The following is a 20,892-nucleotide window of genomic DNA, read 5'->3' as shown; positions in this document are numbered from 1 at the left end:
TGCATTGCTGAATTAAGCTATTCTCCATGAATACATCTACAATCTAAAGCAGACCAGAATGGCTTGTCAGACGTGTGCAACAAAGCTATTTGTGGTTTTCCATATATTGGAGTTAACATTGTCTATCTTCAAACAACCAAATGTGAAAATCCTAATAGTTGTTAGGCAAGTACCACATACATTGGTTTTAGAGTTGGCAGGTCTGAAGTCAATTTTGTCCCCCCCCCAATGTAGGCACTAATAAATTCATTTCTAACACATTAGAACTCACTTAATGCTGTTAGGTTTTCAAGCCAACAAGTATTACATGAGGAAATCCTATGCATACTTACTGAATGCCACTGAACAACAATATTTCTAAGTAAACAGGCACAGAACATTGTTACTACATTGTTGCAGGTATTTTTTCGACATTCTAAGTACTTTATCCAGTTTAGCAGCTTTTTTTCCCTTCAAGTAAGGCTATTCTTTTACCAGGAGGACCTGGAAACAGCACTGCAAACTCTTATCTGTACATTTGAGCACTGGCTGCTCATTCTTATTGATTTAAAGTTTCTTTTCACCATCTTTCAAGAACATATTCCATATCCCTGTGCAGCTCATTTGCTTATCAGTCTGAACACCACCTACCACAGAGAAAGGTCAACTACACAGTAACATTAGCAGAGACCGGAAGAGCCAGTGTACTACAAAGCCATCCAAATAATCTGGATTAAGAGATCAACAACAGACACTAAACCCCTACACTTTAAAAAGTCACCATTTAACTGTATTAGGGTTTTAGGGAAATTCAATCTTATCCTCTAGAAATGATACATTAGAACAGGCGAAAGCCAGTCTATTTGCTTACCTGGTTAATGTTGGCCAGTGGCTCTTCATCCTGTACCAACATCTGGGCAAACTGAAGGCCCTGATCTGGGCTGACCCTCATTACACTTCGCAACAGGAAAATCCAATCTGGTGTATAGCCAACCTACCAAGAAAACAAAATAAAACCCAGCAATATACACATGTTAACCTCCGTGACACATTTGCTTGAGTTATCACAGTACAAACCTATGCGGAGTTATTCTGGTCTTCAAATTAATAGAGATTAAACTGGAGTACCTCTGCACATGACTCCACTACTACTTTGTACATAAAGGGTAAACAAAGCATCTTCCAAACAAAGCAATATCCTTGCAACCAAGTTCAAATGGCCCAAGACAGGTTTGTATTACTATACATGACTCAATGGTTTTGAGACAAAACATAAATCCAGTATGTTCTAGATATTTACACATGCAGACAGAATAAGAGAAGGGATGAATGATTAAGGATTAAAACTATTGGGGAAGACACATATGTCATGTGTAGAGACCATCTGAATGTGCCTTGAGGGCTGAAAATGCATGGAGCATCCTGGAATTTCAGGGGGTTTCATTCAACAGTATGAAATGTCTTGAAGCTCAGGATGATATGCTACAATTTTTTTGCCCACAAGAGTACTGTCCAGTAACATTTTAAAAATCACCAGACAGTTAAGCGATTAAGGTGGAACAAGGTCATTGCAGCATATTACACTTAATACTGGAATGTTCCAAGGCCTTGCCTTATCTCTGGGTAAGATAAAACTCAAGTATGTGTTCAAGAATTTTCTGATTGTAAGTTACATTTTAGGTTACACAATCACATACCACAGACAGGGAGATACTATACTTACCTTTTTGGCATAAAGAACAATTTTCTGGAATTGACCAGTCTCTGCAAAACACTGAATTACTTTGTTTGGTACATTGGCACGGAGATAAACACTAAGAGCAAGCGTTGGGTCAGCTGTCTTGACTAGGTCTCCAAGCTCCTCTGAGCATTCCAGCTGAAACAGAAACAGCATTTCAAAGTCAAAGAGGGAACTGCTGGTATTTTACATCATATTTTGCTAGACTGAGACCACACTTTGCAGACTTATTGCACCAACCACTGCAGGTGCTGACCACCCACTCACACACTATGGCAAATTACTGCAATTGCCTATTGCTGTCCAAAGTGATGCATTAGGACTATTTGCATTTCAGTGATCGAGCTTGCTGAGTTGAAGATAAACCTAAAGATAAAAATGGAAAAATGTAACTGAAAATCTTGCAAGAAGGTAGTTTCAGCTAGAAGATTCTGCTGGCTTTACAGTGTATTCCCACAAGCTTACCTGACCGCTATAATCACCTTCCAAGGCCCTGCTTCAGGTGCCCCCATCTCCTGAGCCAGTGGCTCTTCATCCTGTACAGGCAGGTTACAACCCAAAGAGGCCCTTTACAGTTGCAGTATCAGAACTCTGGATCTCTACCCTTAGAGACTCATCTGCACCATTCTGTTGCTGTCTTATCACCAGCAGGTGAAGACTTTGACCGATTTCCCACAAGCAGCTGTGCCTCCTTCGCTCTTCCCTTCCCCCGATTGTATTCGTCAATTTCCCACTACTTGCTGCGTGGCTGCATTTTGACCCACAGCATCCCCCAATTTTCCCTGCGTCTTCTCAGTCTCAAAAAACAAGAATCAAGACGACGCGGGGGAAATTGGGGTAGTGCTGCAGGTCAAAATGTGGCTGTGCAGCAAGTAGTGGGACACTGACGAATACAATCGGGGGAAAGGGAAGAACGAGGGTGGCACAGCTGCTTGTGGGAGATCGGTCTTTGTTTCATCTGGGTATTCCCTCAATGATCCTACCTTCCTGCCCTATGTTTTAGTTGTTATGTTTCTGTATGTATATTTTTGCTTGGTTTTAATAATGATAAAATTACAGTTCCACCAACCTACTGGTTCTGAACAGCTGTATGATGAGCCACAACAATTGAAAAGAATTTGGCTACAGCCAGAGTGACGTTTTTTGTTTTAATGATGTGTTTGTTTGGTTTTAATGGTTTAAGAAGTGTTTTTTATTAAGTATTTTTCTATCTGTTTGCTGCCTTTGTGACCCTGATTATGGCAAAATGGCATGGGTATAAATTTTGTAGATAAATAATATTTATGCATTGGAGAAATACACCTAGGCTTTACAAAGTCGGCAGAAATCTCAACTGGGGTTGGAGAGAGCATCGGCAACACATATCTAATGAAAATGATTACTACTGATCCTTTTGCCTGGATGGGAAGACCAACACAGACAGCACAGGAAAATGAAACTGTCCTGGTATAAGTAAGCCAAGATGCAACAGATGTTAAAATGTTATATGCCTACCTTATCCTCCTTTAGCCATTTCTCTAGAAGCTGTTTGCGGCCTTGCTGAAGAACAGGACGGCAGAGCTCCAGAGATTCAAATTTGTTAAGCTGTCCTTGATCAAGGAGGATTCCAAAGTACTGTAGCAAAGGAGAAGCTTGCCCAGGTTGAGCCGGTACACTCTGGAACTTCCTGATGGTATCGCTTGTCCGCAAGATTCCCTTAATATCAAAAGGAAGACATTTGGAAGAGCCTGCTGCAAGGATAGTTCTAAGGAAAACAAGTTTCATCCAGCTTGTCATTTCAGAATGTTACAACAAAGCTGGCCCCAAATTACTCATATGGGGTTTTGCTGGGCAAAAAATAAGACTGCATTCCTAAGCACATTTACTTGGGAATAACTCAACATGAGTTATTTGCTCAGGGTTGCCTGCAAGGATCATGGTTCAAGGATCACTTACCCCCTCAGAATTCCAGTCTCTATGTGACAGTCAAGGCCCAGCAGGCAAAGAACACAGTTAGGTAGTGATGTTACAGAAGACCAGCTCTGAAGCAATTCTCTAACAGCAGAGAACTTTTGAATGTTCTTAAAAATGGAAGGATGTAACAGCCCCCTCCCTTGCAGACTGGCAAAATAAACTTTGGGAACATTTTCTCTTAGGGAAAATCTCCTCACAAAATGCAGCAATAACTTCAGAATCCCGTCAGCAAACTTTTCAAAAGGTTTGGATCCCAGTGGTTAGTTATTTAGCTGAAGGGGGTTATATTCCAAACAATAGTTATTACCAGAATTTTTGTATTTTTAAAACTCTCTATGTATTAAATGGAGGTTTCAATTAGGGTTTATATACTTATGTTTCTTACTATCCTTGTTTCTCTGCCGCTTTAGGCTGTTGTTAATATTGTGTAAAAATTTAATTTAAAATATTAAAAAAAAAAATGACCAGCAGAACCCTTCTACATATGCAAGAACTAACAATGACTTGTATCTTATGCTTCCCTTTTGTTTGAACCCCATGGAAGTGTATGTTCTGCATCTAGATCTACTGCCTAGACACAAAGCAACTACATCACATAAGCAACTGTACCAGCCAAGGTTATATGCCACCCACCCCATGCTCACCTTTGGTGCAGATGCTGCCACTTTGGCTGCTTCTGCATAGTTTCCCTGTGCAAAAAGAGTATTAAATTTTCTAGCAAAGAGTTCTTCTGCTCCAGCCAAGTTACTCCGAATGGCCATCCGCAGACCCAAGTCTGGGTTCTGGAGAACATTGGTGGCATAGTTCACAATGTTGTCCTCTTCAACACAAACAGAAAGTACCTATAAGAGGGGGAGAAAAAAAAATCAAACTAGAACATGCTCTGGCTTTTAGTGCTATTTATGCACTCTCTGTATAGCACAAGATTTAAAACCACTTGTTTAGATGAGTTTCATTTTAAGAAACTACGAAGGATATTAGATTGTTAACAGGAGACCACTGCTACACAAACACTAGCCAGAACAGAGGCCAGTATTGAGTCCCATTTTTGTATTGCTTCAATGAAGCAAGAGCTCCAGCATTAATTTCTCAACATTTGTTTGAATGTCGGCATCACCAAGTGCTTTAGAACTTTTGCTGGAGGGATTTTTAGGCCCAACATACATGCTTGTGCAGCAGGAAGGATTAAAGACTAGGCTGCAAAAACTATCCTTACTATGGTGTTAAGAGGGGAAGTCAGAATAGCTGTATGGTTAAGTGAAAGAGCAGTCACCGTTTGTGTGAGCAGACATGTGTAATGCCAGGCAGTGATCTGATTTGGCTGAAGTATGCATGTCTGAGAATTTTGAAGACTTTGCTTCAATACACAGCCCTCATGAATTTGCGCCATTTTGAGCCAACAGAAACTGAAACCCACAGGAGGTACTCCAAAACCCAGTATGGTGGCTTAAAGAAATCTAAAACCAAGATCTGAATAAGTAATTTGATTCAGTTGAAGGGGTAGATCCAGAGTAAAATACTTTAGTGAGCAACAATAACTTACAGCTCAAAGTGCACTTATAATCAGCCTTACCTGTCCTTTTTTGTTCACACCAATAATTCCTGAGGTAGGCTCATGAGGTGCAGTTACAAAGATAGTGTCTGCACTAATACGGTTCATATAAATGCATACGCCAGATTCCAAGTCGTACATATGAATGTATCCATATTTTGTAATCAGATAGATTACACCGTGCTTTGTTCCAATCTAACAAAATGAAAGAAGAATTCCACCTATTACACTGAAAAAGCTTGTAACTACCAAACCATTTTCTTACTTAAGTCAGGGTCACTACTAGCATACTGAATCTTTCTTATGGTTAGAGTTAAGAGACCAGATGCAGAATCAAGTTGCCCTCCACCAAAAACAAAGCTTCATTTTTAAAAACTCTCATGGCTTGGTTACAGAGATAATATTCTAGCGTTACAGAAGCTAAGTTTTCATCATAGCGGATTAGAATCAGCCTGCAACGTATGCAGCGGCTAGGAGGATGTGTTGATTCTAGGTCTGTTCCAGCTATACTACAAGACAAATGCTTATTTGGCCAAGAATTGACAGCTGCAAAAGTACCGTTCTCTGCTGGATCTCAATGCCATTTTCACTCTTCAGAGCAAAGGGCAAAAACATATTCAACTTTATGATAGCACTTAACAGGTATAATAGCTTCACATGCCTTTTGCACCAGCCGAGGCCTCCTAGTCCCTAAAATAAAATTTGAGGACTGGCACACTAAACTAGAATCTATTTTTCCAAACTGATTTTGGTCTCCCCCCCAGTCCCCAGAAGTGCACTTATTAGCAATAACTGTACCAGCCTCATTAGTGTGCGGAGTTTTCCTTATGCCAGTATATTTTTTGAGGATCCTGTACTACTATCCACATTCAGACTAAAAAGAAGCAATATCATGCTATTACAATTGCAATCCATACAAGTTGGACAGCTCACCAGAAGCGTCACATTAATTACCTGCATCGCTACTGGGAAGTCTGTTTGAGCCTCGGGAGGGAAAAATACATCAACGGCTTTCTTGACAAAGGGCTGGTTTCCAGCAGCAGGTTGGCCTACTTCAATTATATGCAGCTGTAAAGACAATATTAGTTTTAAAATCAACTGTGTTACACTGCCATACCATTCTGCTTCAAACTTCTAGCTTTTGCATTCAAGATAAAACAATTCCCAGATCTTTCTGATTTTCCCTAAGAGAAAGCCTAAGATTCTTTGTTTAAAAGTTTAAAGTTGTTTTATAGCCTGTTTCAGAATGTTGTGTATTTCAAGTTCAGAATGTTGTATATATCAAGTTAAGCTATCGCAAGTTCACTGCTGTAGTGATTATCCAAGTCAGAGGCTCTTCAGTATCCATTCACATCAGAAAATCATCACTAGGAATTTCATCTCATCACTAGGAGCTTTATCTCAAACCCTGACACAGAGCTTTCCTGGCTCTTTCTCAAGGACCTGCAGTATTTAGCGATAGTGACACAAACACTTAGTGTTGCTGCGAAGAACTCTCATTTGTTAACAGTCTCAAGTATCAGAATAAAAGTAGCTGTTAGCATCAATAAAGGAGAAAAAAAACAAGCATCAAGATTTTTACCTTGCCTCCTGCAGGGCTTCGCACAGCAAAACAGAAGAGTGTGGATGGTTTGGCATTTCCTTCTATTTTGAACTCTGCAAATGCTGCTGCATGACCCTCTATAGGTTGGGAAACTTTTCTGTCTACTGAATACAGCTGCATGGCACCAACCACACGATTTTGCTAATGAAAACAAGGGCCACATACATTAAGTGGACAAGAGCTTTACCAGTACCAGGAGATTCAAAAACTCTTACCCTTCCAAGGGACTCCTGTTATTAACTCAACAGGACAGATTCTAATACATGCCATATATCCCTGCTGATCTGAACTAGCAAGAAAGCAAAACGTATTACTTACATTTTCAGTAAACTACAGCTCCACCACCCAGCCATGACTGGAAAACATTTACTCCATCTTACAGGAAGAGAACGAAGCTGGCAACTCCTCCCCTACCCCCAGCCACATTTATTCTCTAGCATTTACTTTAGGTTACACTCTGCCTTTCTCCCCAATGGGGACCCAAAGCATCTTACATCCATCTCGTCACAATTTTATCCTAACAACCCTGTAAGGTAAGTGAAGCTGAAAGTGTGTGTGGCCCACAGTCATCCAGCAAGCTTCCATGACAGAGTGGGGAGTCGAACCTGTGTCTCCCAGATCCCAGTTCAACACTCTTACCACACTAGATCTATTGCTTACCTGGGCAGAGATTCCTATTAGCAGTAACCACTTCTGATTCTCATCTGTTCTGTAGTTGATTATTTGGCAGCCCGCAAGACTGGCATGCCTGTCGAACATCTTTTGAGGGAGCGATTCTCCCTCCATGCTCCAGTGATAGACTGCAGTCTCTGTCACTAAGGCAACCGTATTCACAGATATCCACTTCCAGAAGATCACTTCCTCTGCCATTGTGTGAGCTTTCATTTTACTTTTCATCTCAATGTTAAAGATCTGAAGGGTTTTCCCCGCTAGTATACAAGATACAAAAACAAGGAGAAATCACAGAACTCTGGAATGTTAAGCAACAACTACTCCCACAGCTTACGTTTCGGGTTAAAAGATCTAAAACAAAGGCAATTTTTAAGAATTGTTTTCTAGGACTATAGTTAAAGACAGGAGCCTATACTACACATGCAGTGTAAAGAGGTAGCAGAACCCTGATGTGGTAGAGTGAATAATGCTTTCACACTGTTAATGTTATCCCACCCAAAAAGTCCACACATGAGCAAGCAGCTCTTTGTAAGAGAAAACTCACTCAGAGAAAAGCTTGAATGTTTTCAAAGCTGATGCCCCCAAGTGCAAAATTCATCCTCTTTAGACCACTCGACAGCCTCAGGATTCTACCATCTCATTTTACTGAATGTATAGTTCCAGCCACATGTAAAGCAATAGGGAATAGAGTACAGCAGTGTAGACTGTGGGCACAGAAAATGTTAATCCACAGCTGTATTCAATGGACTTGAAACTCTTGATACCAATATGTGAAGTGCCAGCTGTTGGCGAGACCTCACAAGATTTAGTATCAGAAGTTCTCAAAAAGGAAGCACAAACAGAATGCTTCTATCTGGTGATGTTTATGCATCATTTCCAGTCTTTCAAAAGTAAAGCTACTTTAAGAAAATGAAAGGGATATTCTAGGGTCATTGAATTACAGAGGAAGATTCAAAAGGGTTAGCAGAGATGGAGTTGTCTAGAGAAGAGGGTGTTAAGCATTAGCTGGGAAGAATTTATTATCCCCCCCCCCCCAATCATTGCTTCATAGTAGGAAGCAAGACTTGCAATGGCTGAGGCTAGTATTTCTGCTAGGTAGATCAAAGAAGGCCCTAGTCCGAGACACCGGGCAGATCCTGGGACAAACACTTACTACTGAAAAGTTTCCAATTCATGTTTCACCCCGCCTTAAAATTCAAATTATTCTTGGACATTTTCTCTACAAACTTAGGAGGCAGGTTCTAAACAGACTGTTTCCAGGACCATCTACTGCCCCATCTGCCTTTGCTCTAATGCTATAACCAGTGTGCTTTTCACCCCCAATCTTCTCATACAGCAAGTATACAGACATGCCACTGGTATTCCTTTCCTAGCAACTGGTGAAATTCAGATAATTAGTTTGCATCATCATGTAATAATCCAGATTGTTATGATCTTAAACTGAACGCTTTGTCCAAACGGCAAGCTCAAAACTATTTCGACAACTATTAGCTTCACTTCATAATTTGCTAGCTTCTAGTTTTGCATACTACACAGAGGTGATTTTTTTGAAATCTGCAGGCTCTAGAAACCTTCTGTGTGCTCCAAAACCTTGGAATTGTAAGTATTTAACTTTATGATTCTCAGGGCTTTTAGACCAGAGTAAGGCTGGGTAAGAGGCATCTTCTGCCCCAAAAGGGGGGGGGGGAGACTTATCTGACTGACCCCATAGAATTATACAGAATAGTTATCCTAGAATTGTCTGTAGTCAGAAGCAAAGTGAAGCGAGTACCCTGCTGTTAGTTTTTACTAGCCCATTCTGAATTGCAGCTTTTGTTGTTCTAAAAAGGAAGCAAACCCTGTTAACCCAATTGAACTATCCCTCATCTGGAAGGAGAACAGATTAGTCATTCTTTTCTCTAGAAGCAAAAGTGGCCTGGATCCAGGAAGGGGCAAAAGGAGAAACGAAGTGCTATTCATCTTGATAAGCAACAGCAAAAAATACCAAGAATCAAGCATAGCTGCCAAGAGGGAAAGCTCAAGGAAGCCTCTTTTCAAAGTGCTTCCATTTCCTAGAGTTTTCACCTCATATCAAAGCCCTTGATCTTCCTTTGCAGCTAAATGTGCCCTTTCTATGTGTACTGCCCCTGTCCAGCTAGCTCTCTCATCCTCTGTTTTACCTCTGATCCCACAAGGAAAAGTAAATCTTTGAAGATGGATGGGTATGAATAATTATGCTGAGCCCCTACTATTGCAACAATGCCAAGGAGGAGGCTAAAATTTCCAAGACGTGGATGTATTAAAGCCTTGCACGTGTTTTTATGTTAGGTCAGATGATGTCATCCTATTTTGCAGCCTCTTTAACTGATTTCTTAGTACAAAGTTTTATTACTGGGAAGGGACACACCAAGAGCACAGCAGCTCTAACAAACAGACTCATGTCTGACTAGAAAGTTCTACAAAATTTGAGGAATGAGGAACATGCTACATCTTTATCCCAGTCTCACCAGTAACATCTCTTATTGCAGATGAGGCCATATACTTTACATTTGTGCAAGAGTAGAACATGAAATTGCATTTTGGCATTCCCATGCTATGCATATGGAAATGTCTCCCAGAGTGTGCTGCATTCCCCATTCTGTTCAACGAAGATTACTGGAAGTGGTACAGAACAAAAAACAAGATACATAGATACAAGGACAATAATGCTTTGATCACTGTGGGAATGCCGCATGCAATCCAGAAATGCAATCTGTATGCATACACATAACTTAGAGAAGCACTTTGTTTCTCAGGGACTAGTACTGTAGGCTCATTGGTCAAATGAACCACACTAAGTTTTCAGGGAAATAACAATATGCAGAAGGATTTATCTGTCATCCCCACAGTCCACACAGAAAAGCTTAGAATCCAGTACTCAAGGTTCAAAGAAACACCGCAAGTTTATCTACATGTTGGAAGCTAGTTTTTTGTGTAGGCTGTAGTTCTGCTACCACCACCGGATGAGTGCATTAAGAGGTACTGTCAGGCCCATCTCTCATCTTCTTTTGAAGTGTCAAGTAGAAAGGTATATGATAATGCTACCGCAACTCTTACAAATTAGTAGCTCCCCTCTCATGTTGCCATTCTATATTACTTGCATCTCTGTAGTTAGCATGATCACTGCACAGCAACAAAATAGTGTTAGATTTTAGTTAGAGTTTAGTTGTAACCCTGGACATAATTTTTTCTTGGCCAATAGCTTGACTCATAGGGGTCCAAGACAGTGCTTAGTACACTTTTAATAGCATACAGAGACTGAGTCTTGGATCAAAATTACCATTAGTGTTATTCACTGCATGCTGTATACAAAGAGGCTGTTCAAAGTAGTCTACTGCCTCCAATATGTTTTTAGCAAGCCTCAGCACATGTGCAAGGCTTCTGACCATACAGTCCCAATAAAAAGGTTAAGCAATAGCATCGTGGACCCCTGCAAGTATTGTTATAGACTTTGGGGACAAAGTACCACATTTAGATCAAATCAGTGACCAGCACACAAGACACCATGCTAGCAGCGGTCTCTCATAAAAGTATTGCAACCTGTTTTTGTCGATTAACTAACTGTACTATGATGGACTGCTTGTGGCCATCTCTTGGTACAGTTATACCCACCAAGTCAAACAATAGAGAAAAAGTAGCTTTGTTCTCCAAACTTAAAAAAATTACAGCACCTAGATCCCAATTAACTCTATAATGAAGTGCCAGATTGCTTTTTTTGCAAAACTCAGTGTTTTTTGCAAAATTCAGTACTTTTTATGAGATTAGACCATTCCATACTATTAAACATGAAATGTGTCAGGACAAGTTAACTCACCATCTGTTTTAAGACAAGAATGCAGGAAGGAAAGTACATGGTCAGTGACAGTGACACCATTTTAATACTAGACACTAAAGAGCTTTTGCATCTGCTTGGACAGGGACAATTTTAGCTGATGCTCAGAGAGCATCTGAAAGACCACAGTCTCAGAATCTTGAAGACAAGCTGCAACAGAAACTCTACATTTCAGTTTTTCTTAGCCCAAAACTTGCAGCTGAATCTAAACTTTGTTTTGTGACTTGTATTTACAGGGCGTAATCTGCATTTTGAAATACAAAACAGATTTAAATGTCAGATGACTGCTGACAAATACCACCCTGTAACATCAGTATGCACTTTCTGAGTTGGAAAAGACACTATCTATAAAGATGCATCTTACAGACCAGAATGCACATTAACTGCATCATCTGAACACTACTTTTCAACACTTTACCAAGGAAGCCTGCTTAATATAGGATTTGACAAGTCACACTATTCCTAACACTCCAATTTTATGCCAATTGTATTTTATCTGTTTATCTGGATGTCAATTAAGTTTGCAGCACAACTGCATTACAGTTGTACTGCCTTTTCTGCAGTTCACCTTTCATCTCAGGTAAATACCAATAGAGTAAATTTAACTTACCTTTTAGAGCAATTACTTTCGAAGCTGGATTCATTATGGCACTTTCTGCAGAGATTGGACGCCTGATAGGAGTTGTTGGATCACTCATGTCTATGATCACAACCTGTGCTTGCTCTCCAACTTTTTCACGGATACATATGAATTTGTCAGATTCCATTGTTAAGGTACTGAATCCAATGTTTGCTGGATTAATTCCAAGATTCTGGAGCTAAACAGAAGATAACTAGTTAATATTTGAACGTTGCTTAGATTATCTTGCCCATAGAAGACAGCACCTCCTAAGTATCCAAAAGAAAATATTTACAGTGGTTTTTTTGGCAGAACAATCCAAAAATAGTCCTGGGAAATGGGGCACTCTCTACAATAACCCAGACGGAAGGCATAGCAGCACCTCAGATGTTATGCCAATTCCCATACTGTTAACATTAGCTTCTTGGTCACTATTTTAAGAATAACTACTAGCCATATTTATAAATATTTTAAGTCTCACTGTTAGAAACTGAGCTTCAGTTTACAAGACCAGAAGAACTGAGACAATTACTGTATAGCAGAACTGTACAAGACAAACAGTGAACACACTGGAAGGGATGTAAGTCTTGTTTTGTGGGTTGAACACTTCATTTGGCTCTAGAGATATGAAGCACTGGAGAAAAGCTAGAAAAATTCTGGGAAGAACCCTTTTACTTTAAGAGGGATTTTCAATTTTTACAGAAGAACAATTAGAAGTTCTAGGGAACAGTGAAAAATTCATGTGACATACTCTGTTTTAATGAATTTTTTTTTGAGACTAGGTTTAACTCTTAACAAATCTTCACATCACACATTTTGAGTAAAACAATGTATGGCATTAGAGAATGCAAATTCCTATACATAATGCAGACATCCAGTATTCTGAAAAATACATTTGCTGTATAAATTTGAGTAGCTGCATGTATTAATATGCTACAGTATACATTAACTCATCCAATGTGATAGATTTTACAACCAAATGACCCTGACACATATTAACCCAAATCTCGTTGAACGGTAAAATAAGCTTGCTAAGAAAGTATTGCATATATTTCACTCCATGCCCCAATGTGTGCCCCCTAAAAGGGTTTTCTTATGTTCTAGAGTTTCTACAAATTTTACTGTTCTAAAAAAGAAAGCTGCATAATATATTTAATGGGACCAACAACAAAGAACAATGTACAAGTCTGAGTTATCCAGAACTCTTCACCAGGTTGGATGTTTAAACTGGAGAAGGGGGAGAGGGAAAGAATGTCTCCAGCTAAGGACCTTAAGACCTTGCTTGCAAACACCATGTGTTATATTTGCATCCCTGTTCAGCATTTCAAACTGAGTTAGTGTCAGGTAGCACCCTTGGACTTCTGCAAAGCAAAAACCAAAAACAAAAGAGGAAGCATCCCTCCAAAAATACAGCAACCAGCAGTCAATCAAATTATTATTCTGTTTGATCAGCTAAGTCTGATCCATTTCAGCAACAGAGAACCAAAAACACGTATGTCTATGTTTAGGCAGACCAAGAGCCAAGCACCTGCAACAGACTGCTGCACAAGCTTCCTGCATCAGTAAAATCTAATCAATATCTTCCTCATGAATGTTCCACACAGCAAGTATTAAGTATCCATCACATATTTTCACTACTCTGTTGTTTGATTCCACACCTGCCACGGATGGGTTTATATCATGGGTTTATATCATGAACACCAGAATTATTCGTAGGTTATCAAATCAAAGGCTTGCTTTCACAAGACTTCTACTGTTTAATCACAATTATTACTATCCAAATCATAGCTGAGGGACTGTGTACAACAGAACCAATATCCATTTGTTTACCCAAGTATTTTGGTAGTTGTCATCCTAATTGTTATTATTTCCTGTTTAGCTAATTGTTTAATGGTTAAAGATCTATTTATTTATACTGTTGCCTTACTTTATTGTCCCTACTTGCCTTAAGAGTTGTGAAATTTAATAATCTGTGCTAGCCATCCTTTTGTTGACGGCCTACATGCATCTCTATAGGAATCATACTGTCACTTAATTTGCCAATGGGAAATTACCCCATCATGCTTTTCTGTCCCCCCTGTAAACGTTCCGAAAAGAAAGACTACCAGGAGAAAGCACCTTACTAGTGAACTATATGAGTGCAACAGGTGAGCTGGAATACAGAACATATTCACCCATTCTTATAACCACAGCCCATAATTACAAGAAAAGTTTTTAAACATGAGCATAAATTGCCTTCAATGCTGCCACTGTCCATCTTGAGGAGCACATATTTCTTGCAGAAGGTGGAGGAAAATAATCCACTACCCATTGCTTTGTTTTTACATTTAAGATCTAATTAATTGGGACAGGAAAGGAACTTATCACCAAGGATTTGCCGTTTCTCACATCAGCATCCCCTCTGGGTCTCAATAACTGATTTACCACATGATATTTAGGGGTCAATTCAAAAGGTCAAATAAATATTGTAAATGCGGGCTGAATATATGTTTGCAAAGACTGGAAGGGGAACTTAACCCCCTTTTGAGCAAACATAAAGACAGGTTGCTTACCTGTAACTGGTGATCTTCGAGTGGTCATCTGTGCATTCACACCCTTGGGATATACTGCGCCTGCGCTGACCTTCTCGGTACCGGTAGCTAGCAAAAGGGATTTTCGTGCCTCTCCCAGGTCACGCACCGGCTCCACTGCGCATGACCAAGGAGGGGCACGCAGATCCCGCCAGTTCCTTCTGACCGCCACCCAACAGCCTTCAAAGAAACAAGATGAAGGGCCGAGAGCAGAGGGGAAGGAGGGCGGGTGGTGTGAATGCACAGATGACCACTCGAAGATCACCAGTTACAGGTAAGCAACCTGTCTATCTTCTTCGTGGTCTCTGTGCATCACACCCTTGGGAGAATAGCAAGCAATAACTCTTACCTGGAGGAGGGGCCGAGGCCCTACATCTGCGCCGTCTGCAATATAGACCGACCCAACGCCACACGACGAGAAGACCGGACATCAAGGGCATAATGCTTCACGAAGGTGAGCGGAGTAGCCCAAGTCGCAGCGTTGCAGATGTCCTCCAACGGCATACCTCGCAGGAAAGCTGTGGAAGTTGCTACCGCCCTCGTAGAGTGGGCGCGAAGCTGACCTGGAAGAGGTTTCTTAGCCAAAGCGTAGTAGAGCTTGATCACCTCCACAATCCATCTCGATAGCCTCTGGGAAGAGATCTTCTTCCCTTGGGAGGGCATACTGTGAGCAACAAACAAAGCTGGAGACTGGCGAAAAGACTTAGTCCTGCCCAAATAGAACAACAACGCTCTCTTAACATCCAGAGAATGCAATTTCCGTTCCTCTTCATTAGCAGGAGACGGGAAAAATGATGGCAGAACTACATCTGAACGTAAATGAAATTCCGAAACAACTTTCGGTAAAAAGGAGATGTCCAAAGACAATGAAACCCCATGTGGGGAAAAACTTAAGTATGGTGGATCACACCTCAGAGCAGACAATTCGCTGACCCGACGAGCAGAGGTAATGGCCACCAAAAACGCAGTCTTGAGTGACAGCAATTTTAGAGAGCAAGTGGCCAATGGCTCGAAAGGTTTTCCCATCAAAAAACGCAAAACTAAAGCCAAATCCCAGGCCGGGGTTGGAGGACGACGGGGAGGGTACAGGCGAATAAGGCCTTTACAAAACTGTTTTGTCTGAGGATGCGAGAAAACTGAAAACCCATCAACAGATGGATGAAAAGCTGACACCGCAGCTAAATACACTTTAACCGACGAAAAACTGAGACCCAAGTCCATTCTGGACAAAATAAATGCAAAAATAGACCTCAAATCCACTGGCGGAGGAGGTAGATTTGAGGAATTCAAATACTGCAGGAATAGATTCCACTTCCTTGTGTAGGAAGTCCGAGTAGACAGTTTACGACAGTTCAACAAGACATCATTGATACGAGCGTCCATCACTGAAAGCGTATTTCCCACAGAGTCAGCTTGAGACTCAGAGGATCGTAGTGAAGGACCTGGCCCTCCTGAGCCTGGAGGAGATCCAACTCCTGCGGCAGGTGTACAAAGGATCCCTTGGCTAACCTCAACAGTGTCGGGAACCAAACTTGCCGAGGCCACCAGGGGGCTACTAGAAGACAATGGGGCTTGTCGTGTTGTATTTTCACCAACACCCTGTGAAGCAGCGGAATCGGAGGAAATAGGTACAGAAAGTTGTGAGCCCACGATATCAACAGGCCGTCCCCCAGTGACAGAGGGTCCAACCCCGCTCTGGAACAAAACATGGGACACTTCTTGTTGAATCGAGTTGCAAAAACATCGATGTGGGGATGTCCCAGACGTTGAAAAAGAGGGAGGAGATACTTTGAATTCAGCTCCCAATCGTGGTCCGATGCTCCTCCTCTGCTCAGGAAATCTGCTTGCTGGTTCAAAGTTCCTGGCAGATGGGCAGCTTGGAGAGTGATATTCCGATGAAGGCACTCTTCCCATATGTCCATAGCTAGCCTGCAAAGGGATCTGGACACTGTCCCGCCCTGGCGATTGATATAAGCCATTGCAGTTGTATTGTCCGTAAATATTAACACAGCTTTCCCTGCAACCTGTTTGTGCAAGGATCTGAGGGCAAATTTTACGGCCAGCAGTTCCAGATAGTTGATGTGATGACGTTTCCAAAGGGGCTGCCATGGAGCACCCACACAAGTGTCGTCCGTATGAGCACCCCAACCCCACAGGGAGGCGTCTGTGGTGATCGACATCACGGGAACAATCGGTTGGAACGGTGCACCCGCCAGCAAATTGGTGTCCACGAGCCACCACTGCAGGGAGGTAAGGACCTGAGGAGGCACGACTAGTCGAAGACTTGGGGGGTGAAAGGAGGGGCGAAATTTCTTTAGAAACCAAAGCTGCAACGGACGCATGCGAAGGCGTGCACACTCGATCACAGAGGTGGTGGCTGCCATGAGACCCAGGATCCGCTGAACGTGGACTGCTGATGTCACATTGGATCGGAACAAACGTCGAATTTCCAGACGAATGGTATCTGCCCGTTGGCGAGGAAGGTAGGCCCGAGTGGCCAGGGAATCTATGACAGCTCCTATGAACTGCACGCGAGTTGCAGGTTGCAGCATGGATTTCTGCAAATTGACTAGAATTCCAAGGGAGGATAGGGTCGACAGTGTAATGGTGATGTGCTGAAGGAGACAGTCCTTTGAATCTGCCACCATTAACCAGTCGTCTATGTACGGAAAAATCTGAATGCCCTGAAGACGAAGGTGGGCGACGACAACCACCATTACCTTCGTGAAAACCCTGGGGGCGGTAGAGAGCCCGAAGGGGAGGGCTTTGAATTGATAATGGTCCTCTCCGACCGTGAATCTGAGGAATTTTCTGTGACGAGGATGGATGGAGACGTGAAAATAAGCGTCTTTGAGATCTAAAGTGACCATCCATGTCCCTGGAGGCAGGAGTGGTAAAATACTTTGCAAAGTGGTCATACGAAACTTTTTGTAAACAATGAATCGATTGAGAAATCTTAGATCCATAATTGGACGAAGTCCTCCGTCCTTCTTGGGGACCGTGAAATATCTGGAATAAATCCCGTGGCAACGATCTGCCGCCGGGACTATCTCTATAGCGTTTTTCAGTGACAGAGATCGTACTTCTTGCATCAGGACAGGTGACGTTGGAGTTCCGACGAAATGGGAAATTGTGGGGATTTGAGAAAACTCTATGAGATAGCCATCTCTTATTATAGAGTGAACCCATTTGTCTGTAGAAATGTCCAGCCATGCGTGAAGAAAGGGAGCGAGGCGAGTATGAGCAGTAAGGCTGAAGTCAAAGCCCCTGTTTGGGATTCTTGGGAAACTTCGACTTATAGGCACCCGATGATTGTCCTTTATTCTTAGGGGGAAAAGACCTTGACTGAGAAGAGGGAGGTCTTTGCCATTGATCCGTAGGCGATTTGTTGTACGGTTGTCTAGAAGACCAAGATTGTCTAGGCCATTGCTTGGTCTTAGGGTATTTAGTTGGGGGAGAGATTCCCAGACTTTTAGACGTCTTGATACTCTTATCCATTTCCTGTAATACCGTATCAGTGGTGGAACTAAACAGTCCAGAGCCTTCAAAAGGAAGGTCCTCCACCGACGATCTGGTATCATATGGCAATGAGGAGGAACGGAGCCAGGCATGTCTGCGTAGGGCTACGGAAGTTGCTAGAGTCTTGCTAGCAGATTCCAAGGAATGCTTGGCAGCACTAATTTGATGTCTAGCCAGTACCATCCCTTCATTTTGAAGCCTCTTAATCTGAGGCTGACATTCCTTTGGTACATGTGGAAGGAAGTCGTTTAAGCGTTTCCACAAATTGAACTGATAGCGGCCCATGCAGGCTGCATAATTTGCCGTTTTAATGCCCATTGCACCGACAGTGTAAAATTTTCTGCCCACCGAGTCCAACTTCTTTCCTTCCTTATCTGATGGCGTTGAGTGACTCGATTTTCCTTTCGTGGACGACGATACGACCAAAGAATTGGGTTTAGGATGCGTGTATAGAAACTCAGCCCCAGATTCTTGGATCTTGTACATGTGATCCAGACGTTTATTGGATACAGTAATGGAGGCTGGATGGGTCCAAAAGTCCTTAGTAGTTTGTAAGAGGACTTTTGTCATTGGAAGAGCCACAGAAGGCGAAGTGTTGGAATGCATAATGTCAAAAACATTGTCATCCACGAAACTGGCAACGAGAGTAGGAGTCATAGACAGGTCCAACGCCATACGTTGAACAAAGTCTCCATATGACTTAACATCCTCTGATGGAGAAATAGGCAGATCCGCTTCCACATCCTGTGGGGTGGATTGTATGTTCACGTCCTCTATATGTTCAGAGGAGTCGTCTGAATCGGAGGATACATTGGATGGTTCCGGGGATGATCCGGGTAATTCCGGTTGATGCGTTGTCGGCATGTTGACCGGGGGTGCAGCCGGGTCTGGTGGATGTATCGGCATGGACTGCTTCGATACCGAGGATCGATCCCGAAACTGCGAGATGCGGGATGACACCGATTGACGATCCCAGTCAGGTGGAGGTGGTGGAGGAAAAGCCCATGGGTATGGGTATCGGCTTCCATACAAGTAATGCCACTGTCTCTCATCCCAGGTTAAAGTAGGGGATGCCGGTCGGTGTCGATCATCGACTCCACGTTCCGGGGAAGCATGAGAGGATTGACGACTCGACATATCAGATTGCGACTGATTTGTCTGCTGAGTAAGGTCGATGTCGAGATCTGAACCAATCAGGTGATGAGGTTCTTGCGTGAGATCTCGACCTTGACTAGCTGAAACCTTATGGACTTTCGACTTGTCCGTTTTAGGTTTCTTCGACTGCTGTGAGTCTTTGCCCTGCTTCCGGATCTTGGAAGGTACGGCATCAGATATCCCCTGCTTCCGGATCTTGGAAGGTACGGCATCAGATATCCCCTGCTTCCGGATCTTGGAAGGTACGGCATCAGATATCCCCTGCTTCCGGATCTTGGAAGGTACGGCATCAGATATCCCCTGCTTCCGGATCTTGGAAGGTACGGCATCAGATATCCCCTGCTTCCGGATCTTGGAAGGTACGGGGTGGTCTTTTATCGGCGTCGATCGTTTCGGTGCCGAAGCATCGATTGCGACCGTCGACGTCGATGGTCCCGAAACGGGAGGACAAGTGTCCGCAGCCAGGGTGGACATCGAGGCGTGCCCGGACGTGTCCAACGGCGAAGACGACTGTGGAGATAGCGCCTTCTCCATCAAAGCCAAGTGCAGACGAGCTGCCCTGTTTTTTCTCGTCTGGTTCGAGAATTTCTGGCAATGTCCGCACTTAGAAACACAGTGCGACTCCCCTAAACAGACGAGGCAAAGCGAATGCCCGTCGGTGGGAGATATTTTAAGGCCGCAAGTCTTACACCGTTTGAAACAACCCCACCGCGGGGCCATAGGCCAGCGGAGGGGGAAACGTTAAAGACAAGGAACAAACACACCGAAGAAAAATGCTAACTACAAAAAACAAAATAAAGAAAAGGAAACTAACTAAACGCAAGTTTAGCAAAAAGTTAGGTACTTAACAGACCGAAGCAGAAGGCGTCCTACCAGCGCGGCGGTCAGAAAAGAACTGGCGGAATCTGCGTGCCCCTCCTTGGTCATGCGCAGTGGAGCCGGCGCGTGACCTGGGAGAGGCGCGAAAATCCCTTTTGCTAGCTACCGGTACCGAGAAGGTCAGCGCAGGCGCAGTATATCCCAAGGGTGTGATGCACAGAGACCACGAAGAAGATTTATATGTGGCAGATGTATGTGGGGTTCAGAAGTTGCACATGTTGAGTTAAATACTTCACAGATATGCAATTTGGATCCACTGAATTTTCCAAACCAAGTGTGGTAATTTTAAACTGGCCCATCCAACCAAGACCTCTGGCCTGATAGTTAGATAATACAATGAATAGGGGGGAAATGAAGATTCCATACTCAATAACTACACAGGGCAATTATTTTGCTACCTGGGATCTCTCGGTGTTAGGGCAGTGTTACCTCCATCCAAAGCAGATTGAATTTTGTCATATTCATTATTAGACACATTTCAGTTCCCCTAGGAGTCAGGTATCACCCCAGTGCAGGGCAATTTCATAACAGGTAGATGATGATCTCTGTTGCATGAACAAGTTTAGAGTCCAGTGGCACCTTTAAGATCAACAAAGGTTTATTCAAGGTATGAGCTTTCATGTGCAAGGCACACTTTTTCAAATACAATGGTATGGTAAGTGAAGTTCAAACTTATAGACAGGGACTTAAAAGCAAATTAACATGTAACATGATTATGTTTAAGTTATGCAAAGTGAAAAACTAAATAACAAGTTAAAGCTATAAGGTCAACAGCTGTAAAGCAATAAATATGTCACAATAGC

At 42.5% G+C, this 20,892-nt stretch overlaps 1 protein-coding gene across 1 annotated transcript in view; it reads right to left on the bottom strand.

Moving 5' to 3' along the window:
• LOC107108771 (clathrin heavy chain 1-like) overlaps nucleotides 1-20,892 on the bottom strand; it is a 56,457-nt gene that overhangs the window by 26,738 nt on the left and 8,827 nt on the right. The window contains exons 2-12 of the mRNA XM_015409289.1: nucleotides 11,958-12,165; nucleotides 11,330-11,332; nucleotides 7,486-7,754; nucleotides 6,805-6,966; nucleotides 6,177-6,290; nucleotides 5,244-5,417; nucleotides 4,315-4,512; nucleotides 3,212-3,412; nucleotides 1,703-1,855; nucleotides 851-973; nucleotides 4-43 (exon numbers count right to left, since the gene is read on the bottom strand). Of these exons, the coding sequence (XP_015264775.1) occupies nucleotides 4-43; nucleotides 851-973; nucleotides 1,703-1,855; nucleotides 3,212-3,412; nucleotides 4,315-4,512; nucleotides 5,244-5,417; nucleotides 6,177-6,290; nucleotides 6,805-6,966; nucleotides 7,486-7,754; nucleotides 11,330-11,332; nucleotides 11,958-12,165 (1,645 nt within the window). The remainder of the gene's footprint in view (nucleotides 1-3; nucleotides 44-850; nucleotides 974-1,702; nucleotides 1,856-3,211; nucleotides 3,413-4,314; nucleotides 4,513-5,243; nucleotides 5,418-6,176; nucleotides 6,291-6,804; nucleotides 6,967-7,485; nucleotides 7,755-11,329; nucleotides 11,333-11,957; nucleotides 12,166-20,892) is intronic.

Source organism: Gekko japonicus, unplaced genomic scaffold, assembly GCF_001447785.1.
Source record: "Gekko japonicus isolate JY-2015 unplaced genomic scaffold, Gekko_japonicus_V1.1 scaffold508, whole genome shotgun sequence".
Lineage (NCBI taxonomy): Eukaryota > Metazoa > Chordata > Lepidosauria > Squamata > Gekkonidae > Gekko > Gekko japonicus.
The sequence above is the reverse complement of the archived record's forward strand: the minus strand, read 5'-3'. Positions and strand labels throughout refer to the sequence as shown.